The sequence below is a fragment of the Nematostella vectensis genome, chromosome 9 (genome assembly GCF_932526225.1).
Source record: "Nematostella vectensis chromosome 9, jaNemVect1.1, whole genome shotgun sequence".
NCBI lineage: Eukaryota > Metazoa > Cnidaria > Anthozoa > Actiniaria > Edwardsiidae > Nematostella > Nematostella vectensis.
The window spans coordinates 16111022-16124636 of NC_064042.1; the positions used below are offsets into that span (position 1 = coordinate 16111022).

Consider the following 13615-nt stretch of genomic DNA (forward strand, 5'->3'; position numbering starts at 1 on the left):
GCTCTTAAAGTAATAACAAGGCTCTTATAGTTAAATCAAGGCTTTTAAAGTAATAACAAGGCTTTTATAGTAAAAACAAGGCTTTTATAACAACAATATGTATTGTTGTTATTGTCTGCATCTTGCATCTCATGTGTTTATTTATTTATTTTTTCAAATATTTGTGGAAATTAGTCAGATTAAAAATGTCTTGATGAAAGATTGTTTTGAAAGAAATGTCACTCCTTTATGAACCAGGGACTACCTGAGGGCCAAGATGAATGCTAAAGACTGGAAGTCATAAGAATTGAAAACCATGTATTGAAAGATAACAGTAGGGAGTTCTTATTCACTAGTCATTTGATACCCCCAAACACATGGTCACAGGAAAGGGTGGGGGATTAGACTTTGATAAATGCCTGTTTCCAAGTTAAGAGTCAAAAACAGTCAATAACACAACCCCTCTTTATATATTCTGGTTAAAAAGTAATCTAAAATCCAACATTAACCCCTGACTTCACCAGGACCATAAGGGAGGGGCTCAAATGACTAGGGCATTACTATGTGATTCAGCAGTACACAATAGGTTTTTTTAGCGGAGCCAGCGCGGCCGCAGGTCGCGCGCGGAGCTCCATAGGTATAGAAATATAGTATAACTATGAGACTTGGTTTGTGGTCATTGCGCGGGTACCCTGTGGTGTCACCCGCCAGCCAGTCAGTCAGCCGCGCATCTCCCAGGCTTCACTCGGCCCCGTAATGGCGGCTAAATACAAGCATGGAGCAAGGGAAAAGTTTTTGTCATGCGATGATTATTTCTTTTTGCCTCAAATTTTGTGACTTAAGGATAAAGTCAACTAGAGGAGATCTACTAACATTCATTCACGCCAATATTTATGTAAGGATATGTCGAAAGCCGCAAGACCAAGCAAGCCTCAAGACCAAGCAAGACCAAGACCAAGGAAGCCGCAAGACCAAGCAAGTCGCAAGACCAAGCAAGCCGCAAGACCAAGCAAGCCGCAAGACAAGCAAGCAGCAAGACCAAGCAAGCCGCAAGACCAAGCAAGCCTCAAGAGCAAGCAAGCAGCAAGACCAAGCAAGACCAAGAGCAAGCAAGCAGCAAGACCAAGCAAGTCGCAAGAGCAAGCAAGACCAAGACCAAGCAAGCCGCAAGACCAAGCAAGCCGCAAGTCGCAAGACCAAGCAAGCCGCAAGACCAAGCAAGCAGCAAGACCAAGCAAGCCGCAAGACCAAGCAAGCCTCAAGAGCAAGATAACAGCAAGACCAAGCAAGACCAAGACCAAGCAAGCAGCAAGACCAAGCAAGTCGCAAGACCAAGCAAGCCGCAAGACCAAGCAAGCCGCAAGACCAAAGTAAGCTGCATGACCAAGAAAGACCAAGACCAAGCTAGTCGCAAGACCAAGCAAGTTGCAAGACCAAGCAAGCCGCAAGACCAAAGTAAGCTGCATGACCAAGCAAGACCAAGACCAAGCAAGCCTCAAGACCAAGCAAGCAGCAAGACCAAGCAAGACCAAGACCAAGCAAGCCGCAAGACCAAGCAAGCCGCAAGACCAAGCAAGCGGCAAGACCAAGCAAGCCGCAAGACCAAGTAAGCCGCAAGACCAAGCAAAACCAAGCAAGCAGCAAGCCGCAAGACCAAGCAAGCCGCAAGACCAAGCAAGCCGCAAGACCAAGCAAGCAGCAAGACCAAGACTAAGCAAGCCGCAAGACCAAGCAAGCCGCAAGACCAAGCAAGCCGCAAGGCCTAGTAAGCCGCAAGACCAAGCAAGACCAAGCAAGCCGCAAGCCGCAAGACCAAGCAAGCCGCAAGACCAAGCAAGCCGCAAGACCAAGCAAGCCGCATGACCAACCAAGCCGCAAGACCAAGTTAGCAGCAAGACGCAAGACCAAGCAAGCCGCAAGACCAGCGTTGGCACTACCAATTTCTTTAACAAAAATGGGCTGTTATTTTAAGAATGTGTGAAATGATAATTGCTTACCTCTGCTTCTATTAATTCATCTTGTATGTTATTTAACCAAACTTGGTTTAAACTTTGGCTGTATATAGTGTTAAAAGGTGGTATAGCATCATATAATATTGGGTCTAAGCAAGTTCTAGAAATCACCCATACTGGTACTGGTAGTTATGTGGGACTGTGGGGCTCTATCTCGGATAATATCACCCATACTGGTACTGATGGTTATGTGGGACTGTGGGGCTCTATCTCGGATAATATCACCCATACTGGTACTGGTGGTTATGTGGAACTGTGGGGCTCTATCTCGGATAATATCACCCATACTGGTACTGATGATTATGTGGGACTGTGGGGCTCTATCTCGGGTAATATCAAAATATGAAGGGGCAGCAGAGGCAAATACATCTAAATAGACATCTAGTAGGTTCTAATAAGATAATTTCTGATAATAATACAAAATCAAAGTGTCCAGCAAAGGGAAGGAGGGTATCTGGATATACATCTAGAAGATCCTTATAAGATAAGAGGGATATAACCATCTAATTGCAAATAATCAGAGGGAAACAATGAGGGGGGGGACTGGGGACTTTCATAGACACCGAAACGCGTTTCGCGTAGATTAATAATTGCTTATTATCAATCTACGTCGGGACCACTTTGCGTAGATAAATAATTGGCAATTATCAATCTACGTCGGGCGGGGCTCTGGTAGATAAATAGTCAGCAATTGCTAACCTGCGTCGGGTGGGGTTCGGGTAGGAAGGTCGGGCAAGAGCGCGCCAAGGGGGGAGCCTAAGACGATGACAGGGTGGCTGGCCCCCATGCCCTTCGCGCGGTAGCATGTGGAAACCAAGGCACAAGATACAAGCACAATAAACGCAAAACGCCTTTATTTACAAACACAGTGATGCCTAGCAACGCCGTTTCGCCCAATATCAGGGCTCATCAGCACACCTAGCACACAAAAAGTACAGATGTGGACGGCACTAGAGGCTCAAGGGATCGCAAAATCGTCCCAAGCATGGCACGAAATCGCTAAGCCCGCAGTGACTCAAAGGACCGCAAAATCGTTCCAAGCGTGGTACGACATCGCTAAGCCCGCAGTGACTCAAAGGATCGCAAAATCGTTCCAAGCGTGGTACGACATCGCTAAGCCCGCAATGACTCAAGAGATCGCAAAATCGTTCCAAGCTTGGCACGAAATCGCTAAGCCCACAATGGCTCAAGGGATCGCAGAATCGTTCCAAGCTTGGCACGAAATCGCTAAGCCCGCAATGGCTCAAGGGATCGCAGAATCGTGCCAAGCGTGGCACGAAATCGCTAAGCCCGCAGTGACTCGAGGGATCGCAGAATCGTTCCAAGCGTGGCACGAAATCGCTAAGCCCGCAATGGCTCAAGGGATCGCAGAATCGTGCCAAGCGTGGCACGAAATCGCTATGCCCGCAGTGACTCAAGGGATCGCAAAATCGTTTTAAGCGTGGCACGAAATCGCTAAGCCCGTAATGACTCAAGGGATCGCAAACTCGTTCCAAGCTTGGCACGAAATCGCTAAGCCTGCAATGGCTCAAGGGATCGCAGAATCGTTCCAAGCTTGGCACGAAATCGCTAAGCCCGCAATGGCTCAAGGGATCGCAGAATCGTGCCAAGCGTGGCACGAAATCGCTAAGCCCGCAGTGACTCGAGGGATCGCAGAATCGTTCCAAGCGTGGCACGAAATCGCTAAGCCCGCAATGGCTCAAGGGATCGCAGAATCGTGCCAAGCGTGGCACGAAATCGCTATGCCCGCAGTGACTCAAGGGATCGCAAAATCGTTTTAAGCGTGGCACGAAATCGCTAAGCCCGTAATGACTCAAGGGATCGCAAACTCGTTCCAAGCTTGGCACGAAATCGCTAAGCCTGCAATGGCTCAAGGGATCGCAGAATCGTTCCAAGCTTGGCACGAAATCGCTAAGCCCGCAATGGCTCAAGGGATCGCAGAATCGTGCCAAGCGTGGCACGAAATCGCTAAGCCCGCAGTGACTCGAGGGATCGCAGAATCGTTCCAAGCGTGGCACGAAATCGCTAAGCCCGCAATGGCTCAAGGGATCGCAGAATCGTGCCAAGCGTGGCACGAAATCGCTAAGCCCGCAGTGACTCGAGGGATCGCAGAATCGTTCCAAGCGTGGCACGAAACCGCTAAGCCCGCAATGCCTCAAGGGATCGCAGAACCGTGCCAAGCGTGGCACGAAGTCGCTTAGCCCGCAATGACTCAAGGGATCGCAAAAATGTTTAAGGCGAACAGGCTTGCCCTTAAAGTCCACCCGTCTACCGCAGTCATCCCTGCCCCATATTTGGATACTCGAGACAAACTCAGAGGAAGATGCTGAGACACAAACGGGGGCGTCGGGTCCATAGACGACTTTCTTGTGCGGCCAGGGGTTTCTAGGCAAGCGAGAACGTTTGATGGCTCGCCTAAGGAGAGGCATTGCGTGCGATCTACGATATCGCAGCAGTTGTAGAGGGCCTCTATTTTCGGCAAAACCACCTTAAATGCCCCCCCCCCCCCAAGGGCAGTGCGAGGCCCCGCTCCCCCAACTGATCGTCTTTAGCCTCTAGGCCAAATAGTGCGCAAAGCTCGGCATTCAGGAACGCAACGCCATTGGACATGAGCGCGATCTTCCCGGTGAGGGGATCCAGCTCCGCGGTCAGAATCTTGCTTTCAGCGCGGTTGATCGTTTCCACGATGGACTCGGCCGTGTTGTGCCCGGCTGATAGAGTAGCGATGGACGGGAGGGCGGCTATAGTCGTTATCTGATGCTCCCGCTCGAAATTATACCAGCTGTTATTATACAGCGAGCACTGCCGGAGCGCCACGAAGCGTGGGCGCCTTATCGGCCGCTCGAAGAAGAGCGTCTGTTCGCCTTTGGTGAGCACAATATGTAGGACCACCATTGTGTTTAACACAGCCCGCCTTCGTGTTTAACAGGACTGAGCATGGATTGGGAAGGCTGGCGGATGCTGAACGAGGAGGCGACCCCCCGAAGGGGGGCGGAAGAGACGAAAAAGGCGGCAACTGCGTCGGGAGCCTCTATAGCCGAACATATCAAACACGCTATAGCCGAACAAGTCAAACACGCAAAACCCGGTTTCCCTAGGTCTCTGACCCTCGCGCGGCCTCGCAGAGGACTGCTCTACGCCGTGCCCGCGACCCCCGTGGAGAGCACGGCCTCAGACATCACCCCACTACTCACGAAGCTAGAGATACACGTGGCTGAGGACAAATCATTCACGACTAAGGTCCGAGACATATTCAAAGAGACAGTAGTCACGCACAAGTCCGCCAAGGAGTCTCGCCGGTGGCTATCGGAGCCTTCCTATGGGTACTGGCCACAGCAACTCAACTTTGCGGTCTGGTGCGCAACCGCCGGATGCGGGGTGTCCCTAACCGACCCCGCTTTCGCCACGCTCCCCTCTGTCGTCAGGGGGTTTCTAAGGTTTCACGTCTACTTTACCACGCGGAGGATACTCTACGAGCTCGGCGCCCCTCTGCCTGGCGACAGTCCGTTCACGCAAAAAGGTAACCCCTACAAGAAAGCCGCTTTCGAGCGTCTATGTATAGAGTTCGGTTTGCCGCGTAAGCCGGACTTCCGATGGAAAGGCGGGCGGAACCACAGGCTAGGCGATGTGTTTGTGTTCTACCCGGGGGAGGGCTATCGCAACGTGCACGTGATCCGTGGCTACGACACGGCGGCGGACGAGTACCCGAGCCACCTCAATCTGTTTAGCGACGAAGGTGGGACGTACAATAGTGGGAAGCAGGTGGGTTTCATACGCAACGACGACCACGGGGGTGTGCAATATAGCTGGTTTGCGCCTCCCAAAGGTGAGGGGCTGACAAAAGCAGGGCTAGGAAGACTCGATCGCTCGGTCGAGGCGTTCGTCTACGCAGTGCTTGGCGAGCAGGTAAACGTCCGTTCCTCTTTCGCGGGGGCCGGTGGGCCGGCCATGGAGGCGCAGGCGGAGTTTACGAAGCTGCTTGAAGACTCGATCATAGAAAACGACATCGCTCAAAGCGTGCAAAGGTACCAGTTAGCCGTGCAGGAGGCCAAGGTGAGACTGAGTCTTGCAGTCGCACCAGGAGTGTGGCTGATGCCGAGCGATCTGGTGATAAACACGCAAAGCGTCGTGGGCTACAACAATAAACTGCAGAAAGCCACAGACTCCATGACGCTTTGCTCAAACGCGATCAAAACCGAGACAAAGCCAGTCGATGCTCATAACATGGCCGGTGGGCATCCTAGGGTGCAACACGTGACTGATCCGAGGATCGGCCGTGTGCCGTTCCGGCGGCGAAGCAAGGCTTTAGCACCTGCGAAAGCGCACGCAGAGGGCGCGGCGCCTGCCCCCTTTTCACGTATGCATGCTGCGCATAGCATGACCGCCGCCGGGACGGAAAGAGTGACCACACCGCCCTCAAGGCGGGGTTGTCGGCACTCGCGGTGGCCGCGGCGTATTACTTGTTCCGGCGTATTACTTGTGCTTTGCATTCGACGAACCAAGAACGCGGCTACGGCTAGAATGAGCAGCCACGCATTCTCGCCAAGGAATTTCACCGCTTCCCCTGCAGCCTTAAACACGAAGTTCGCGAGGCTGCATACTAGCCCAGGGAGAAGCTCGCCTAGCTTTTTTCCGATAGCCTTAAGCCTGTTACCGATCCCTCTGGCCACGGATGAGAGCGACCTGCCGAGCGACGTCACAATGGCCGCGATCGTCGTCGCTACGGCTAACTCGATTGCGGTGACGGTAGAGCCGTACTTTTTGAAGATGACTTTGATGCGCTCTCTGAGCGGCTTTCGGTTTTCGAGCTATCGGTTTTCGCGTTCTAGTTCGTCAATCTCGGATAGCCTCTCCTCGTTGCGCTCACGGGCCTCTTGGCGGCGACTCTCTGACGTGTTAGGGTTGTCGATGGTCTCCCTGTCTGTGGCTACCACCCCTTGCAGCACTTGGACTCGTTCTGTGTTCTCCTGGATGACCGCGTCTATCTCTGCCACGGACCCCATCGCCAGCTTGAAGCCTTTGCAACATCCTGTCGAACGCCCCCGTTCTCATTGAACAGCTGTCTTGGCTTAGTCCAACCTCCTTTGCCGAGGTTGCGAAGCTGTATTAGCGTCTTTCCCCTCCGGTCTGACTGGAACCGTATCAGATTCTCGTTAAGGTTTGGGTGTTCCTCCCTGAGGGACTGGAGACCGAGTCTTGTCGCTGCACCCTCTGTGGTGAACGAGGTTTCAGCGGTCGTTTGCGTCCGGGCCCCCCGCGATGACGTGCTCGTCATTGGGATCGACTCCCCATCGTCGGGGTCAAACGGGATAAGGGGCGTCGTCTCGTCGTAGCCCGCTACGCGATCGGCGGACTCACCCGGAAAGAAATCGTCAATGTTAACGTCAACATCACCCATGATGCGTGCGCATAGCGCATGCTACTCTGTATTAGACATGTCTAACAGTCCGCACCATAGTCACGTGACTTCGTACTACTAGGAATGTCAGTCAGCGATAAACTTGACCCCCAACGAACACCCAGAACTCCTCTGGGGTTGAAAGCCGAGAGAACTGTTTACCGGGTCACTCTCAACCCGTCGACGGCTTCCAGTGGCGAGACGCTATATGTGGCGGTCCCAAAGCTATCGGAAGGCGTCACGCTCGTGCTTGGCTCCTTGAGGGTCGGTTTCGATCTCTCCATCTCAGGCCAAGCAAACAATACCGTCGTGAACAACGTCGGCCGAAATCTCGTGAGCAGCCTGAGAATCACGTTTGCAGGAGAAACGCTCCAGGACACCAACCGCTACGATGTCTTCAAGACGTATGAGGAGCTTTACCTGTCCAAGGTCGAGAGAGAGGACCGCCTGGAGCAGGGCATACAGTCAGAAAACATGCGCAAGCTTCGCTCCAAGGCTGGCGATAAAGCGACTAGTAACGCCAAGGAGAACGCTCTAAACGCCGCCCACGGGACAAAGTACACCGTCCCGCTAGACCATTCTCTGCTGACGGACTACGGCGTACTGTACCCAAGGGCGCTCTCCGAGGCGCTGCTCTTCGAGATCACGCTCGCAACGGTTGACCAGGTAGTAGTCGGAAGCGATGCTACCAAATTATCCTATGCATAAAAAATCTAGAGCTGGAATACGAAAGGGACGACAACCTCGCCCGGTCTGCAGCCGCCGCCTACCAAAACGGCACAACGTTCTTCTACGAGCAAGTGAACCTCCACAAGACCTTCGTGATTAGCAAAGGGACGGACAGCATAATCAACGAGAGTGTCAACCTGCCGCGAAGGTCTATGAGTGGTCTGTTGCTCCTCTTTGTGGAGCCATACACGGCAGGGGCTCGCGACTCTGAGAAGTTCGTGTATCCCGACATCAAGAGCGTTCGCGTTACAATCGACGGCATGCCAAACAAGGTCTTCAGCCAGGGACTGCGCCCCACGGACTTCTGGAGGGAGGCGAAAAGGCGGTTCGTCCGCCCCTCCCCTGGGGGGCACAGCGGAGCGCCTGCCGCCCCGGCAGTCAGCCCCGAGTCGTTCTATGGCGATAACAAGTTTGCTCTGTGGTGTGTGCTCGACCTACAACACCTCCCTCGCCGTGGCCATGACGAGGTCACCCGAGTCTAACAGGTCCTTGAGCTCTGGCGTGGTGATCCAGCCCTCGTTTTGTTCCAAGTGCTGCCCTACCCTCGCGGAAATGAAGGGGTGGCAGGCCTCAGAGAACTCCCACTCGGTCAGCTGAATGACCCCGGTTAGTTGAAGAACCTCGCTCAATGGCCATCCCACAACATCCGCGATACGATACACGTTCGTAGGGAAGCCGTATTTCCTTACCACATCAATGGCGTCCGAGGCGCCGCCGGAGAGGCCGTCCTCGCACCCTAGGTATGCCGCATGCATGTCGATGTGCGCATGAGGCTGCGCCCCTAAGTTTTCCTTGCTGTTCCACACTTTGGTATCAACCTGCGCCGCTCGCCAGACGTCCCAGTATTTAAGAGGCGTTGGCCTGATGTTCTCTCTTTGGGTCCACTTTCTGAAGCGATACCCTATTGCGCCTCCCATCGAGTGCGTAGCTTCAGTATACTCTTGGTAGGCTGGGTGATCATCAGGGAGCCATTGAGGATCATATCCTGTATCGTCTGTAAACGCCCTGTCGATAGCCGCTCCGTCCTGTCCCGATCGGTACAGTTTGCCTTCGTGCGTGACTATAACACGCCCGCACAGCCAGATCCTCGTGCTTCTGGGGATCGCCCTGTTTATAAAGCGAATGAGCACCTCTCGCACTTTTGCCTCGCGCGTTTCTGTGGCGGCACTGGTAGCGCGAAGCGCTGCCTTCTCCTGACATAACGAACGAAGCTTCCCCTCAGCCTCGAAGTCTAGGCCGTGGACGCTCGTGATCGCAGGTGGTTCGGTCGGAAGCACCGCCCAGGCGTGGTTATTGTGGCATGGGATAGTGACCCTCGCCTTAGTCTTGTACTTCCCCGAGTCCCACAGAACGTTACCCAGGGCGTCCACGGCTACTAGCTTTACCTCGAGCTTCTTTTCCATCTCAAAGAGGTCTTCTTTGGTGCATCCCGTAGTGGCCAGCATCTTGTCATATCGCTCGATGATCTTGCCTCGTGTCTTGGTTAGACCGAGGGAGCGCGAGGTGCCGCGATTCCTCAAGAATTCGGCAACATAACTCACAACACAGTTAGCGAAGGTGTCACCCCCCTCCCTCGCTCAAACATTGGCCCGGTCTCACCATTTTGCTCAGGTAAAGGGCGAAGCTCGTATCTCACGTAGACGAGGTACTCTCGTCCTTTCTCCCAAATACCCGCATCAATGCCTTCCAGGGCGCCGACTGCGATTTGGTCCCCTCTTTTGACTAATGACCCACCAATCTTGTGCTCCGAGCGCCCTTCCTCCTCTGTGATTGGCGCCAATGGCTCTGCGGGGGCCTTACCAACGACCGTAAAGAGTCTGTAACACCGGTCAGGGTCTACCATCTCAAGCACCGGTGGCAGCACTGCGTTAGCCCGCAGAGACTCTCGCTCGTGCGAGACCCACCACACCGAGTCACCGTCATTAATATCAGGCCCCCGCATAACCGGCTTTAGAGCAATGACACCTGATCCACCAAGATCTCGTATCTCCTGGTAAACACCGGCGCTTATGTCATGGCCCCGAAGAGTGGCATCCACGCTTGGGAACCGAAGATGGGCGCCGCCGACGAAGAGAGAATAGTACTTCTCGGAGTCTAAGCCCTCTGGGCCCTTTTGCCGCCGTTCCAGCAGCAATGGGTCGAACTCGCGCCAGACTTCCTCTGGCCGCGAGCTCGCCTGCATGAGCGGCTTAAGCAGCTTGCGCTTGGCATCCTTGGGGATGCCCTCGTCCAGGATGTTCTGCCAGTACGGCGGGCGCCTCTTTGTCAGGCATGCTATTGGGAATCTCTTCTATGTAAGCGTATGCCTTGTGCCACCCAGTCTCTAATTGCCTGTATCGCAGCCCTGCGGTATCAGACAGAACGGGTATTTGGGTATGCCTTGTGCCACCCAGTCTCTAATTGCCCGTATCGCAGCCCTGCGGTATCAGACAGGACGGGTATTTGGGCATGCCTTGTGCCACCCAGTCTCTAATTGCCCGTATCGCACGCCGGCGGGACTGGTGTTTGGGTATGCCTTGTGCCACCCAGTCCCGCCGGCTGCGATATCAGACAGGACGAGTGCGAACCATTTCCGAGCGCGCCTCTCGGTGCAGCGCATCCTCTGCCCTGCACGATTCGCTCCGCAGGGGCGGCCCGCGTCTCCGACTGCGTCCCTATGCCGCAGATCCTGCACGGCACGGGGAGGGGGCTGCCCTTACGGAGCCTTTGGAGGTGCACCTTGCAGTAGGTGTCCATGCAACTCTGGCCACACGTGTTTGCGTGGCCGACCTTTAGCCACCTGCAGTAATCTTTTCCGCACTTCATCCTTCGAATGCTATGCACATGTGTATATATACGTACGTACGCACATGTGCATATACTACAGGACAGACGGGGGTCTAATTGCAAGGTTCCCACTCGTTTCTATGAAAGGCCCCAGTCCCGCCATAGATTAATGATTGCTAACCACTGCTACATTAATAATTGCTAATTATTTATCTACGCGAAGTGGTCCCGACGTAGATTGATAATTAGCAATTATTAATCTACGCGGAACGCGTTTCGGTGTCTATGAAAGTCCCCAGTCCCCCCCCCCCCCCCCCCAATGATAATATCATAATCTCAATATCAGTGATTTTAATCTTTGCGGGAGTAAGAAAGCCAAAGGTAACAATGGACATTGCATCCCTATACTATTATCAAAAAGCTAGATCCCCCCTAGAATATTATCAAGTGGTTATTTTTTTTGTAATTTTTATTATGTACTTATATATCATTTATCATACTCTGATTGAAATACCAAGTAATCACATGGGGCATCAAATAATACCTGGTCAATTTGGATAGAGCATTAACTACTTATTTTACAGTAAAGTAAGTAAAGCATATGATACTTATGAGTTATCACCGATTAATTATAAGTTTTTGTGATTACTCTAGCTTGTTACACTAAATGCTATAAAACGCACAATAAAATATTCCGGTTCCGAATTTTTACGACAGTGGATAAAATATTTTGATTATTACAAAGAGCAGATGGACAAGATTGTTCTGTGAGAAATTAGGAGACTTTAAACTTCCATTTACATACCTGTCAACCTCCGAAAATGTCAAGGCTTCATATTTTTTGGGGGGGAGGGGTGGGGTATATTCACTTGGGGGGGGGGGGGGGGGAAGGGCTGGGTTTAACCTTGCAGGCGTTTGCCGTATAGAAAGCTCTGGGAAGGGAGGGAATTGTTGTTTCAAATATTTTAATAGAAAATAGGCAAAATGACGATTTTCTATGGAATAATTTTTCGGAAGCGTTAAAAATAGCTAAAAAGCGGGAGATTTGCTGCTCAACGCGGGAGAGCGGGAAAAGGGGTCCAAAATCTTGAGACTCCCGCCTAATGCGGGGGAGTTGACAGGTATGCATTTACTTACATCGTACTTTTTTCTCCAAATCCTTAATTTGATCGTTGTTGAGTCTGCCAGTCAAATATTATTAAAATCAAGGAGCGAAGTCCAATTGGCCCTGTATTCTATAGTTGCTCAAAGTATCGCACAACGTCGTCCATCGTTCGGATGAAAACGGACTTCTCTCTGCTTCTCACAATACAGAAACATTTTTTTTTTGGGGGGGGGGGGGCACAGTCACGCTTCTTCTGGTCATTTTCTTACAATTGTCGAAAATTTGCCGCCAGTACCCCACCCCCTGCCAGGCCCGTTATTCAATTTCATTCCCAAAAAGCCCTAGCAACCCAGGAAGTTAATTTTAAGCTCGTATGCCAAAAGGTAATATCGGATAATAATTCGTCATTCTTACCAAATAATTTTTTTTATAAATCACAGGAGCTTTCAATATATTTTAAAATATCTTCCAACATCGTAAACACGGGCACGTGCGAAAAATCATGGCCGCTTTTGTATCGCCGACTCTCAACGCCCAAATCCAGCGCGCATGAAGAATAAACACTGTTTCTTGGGAGGGGGAAGCTTTTCGCTTCCAAGACGGCGGAGGTTAATGACACAGGAAGCCAAAATCGCTAGCGAAATTAGTGTTGCCCCTACCGGTCATTTCCTAATAATTTTGAAAATATTGGGGATGACTGATAAGTTTCTAGAAGTACAGGATAAAGGGTGTATGCTACACGAAGAGAAACCCAACCCTAACCCCAAGACAGTAGTCAAGCTTCGCACGTTGGGAAACCTAACATTAAATAAGCAAGTCGGTAGTGAAGCTACACGAAGAGAACCCTAACTCCCCCCCCCCCCCCCCCCCAAAGAAAACAAAAACAGGACGGTAGTGATGTTGGTAACGGTAAGTCAGACAAATTTAGAGACACCGGAAAGTGTGGTTTATTTGTAGTGTAGCCCCTATTCAAATTAAGAGACATCAGCAAGTGTGGTTTATTTGTAGTTTAGCCCCTATCCCAATTCGGATCCTCTCTACCTGGCCTTTAAAGGTGGATAGACTGCGAGAATATGAGTCAGCTTTAATAAACGTCGCTCTGGCCGCTATGGTTCAGTCACTAACTTACGGCGAACACGTGGAAAGCAACCAAATTCTCGTCTAAAAGGTTGACAGCGACATGGTTATAACGTTAAAATTCCCCAAAACTTGTTTTCACTCTCAGCGCCTAACCTCATTCGATAAACTAACTACCTAATAATACCAAAATTGGTATAAATACGACAGATGCGTCTGACCAGATGTGAGTCTCAATGATCAACGTGTGACGAATAGGCCATCAGGTACAATCCATGCTCTCCTCACTGACTAGGGTCACGTGAGATGAACTAGTACGCCCGTCACGTGACCTGGGTGAGAGAACCACTCTTTAAGGGTCTTTCGCTTTTATTGAATTCTAAAGAGGAAAAAATCACTAAGATAAGTGATAGTTATCTCCGCCGTGTGCTTATTTTCTTGCGGTTTTTCAGCTGCTCGTCCACGGACACCTGAAGCTGGTCAGCGGCGGGGACTCCCTGCAACATCTGCGCTGCCTGTTGCATCACGGGAAAAATCTGAGGATGGAGC

At 51.6% G+C, this 13615-nt stretch overlaps 1 protein-coding gene across 1 annotated transcript in view; it reads right to left on the reverse strand.

The window, feature by feature from the left end:
- Positions 1 to 12912: 12912 nt before the first annotated feature.
- The window catches only part of LOC116610245 (nodal modulator 3), a 49157-nt gene continuing 48454 nt past the window's right edge, over positions 12913 to 13615 (reverse strand). Inside the window, exon 38 of the mRNA XM_048732713.1 lies at positions 12913 to 13602. Within this exon, the coding sequence (XP_048588670.1) occupies positions 13480 to 13602 (123 nt within the window). The 3' untranslated portion in view covers positions 12913 to 13479. The remainder of the gene's footprint in view (positions 13603 to 13615) is intronic.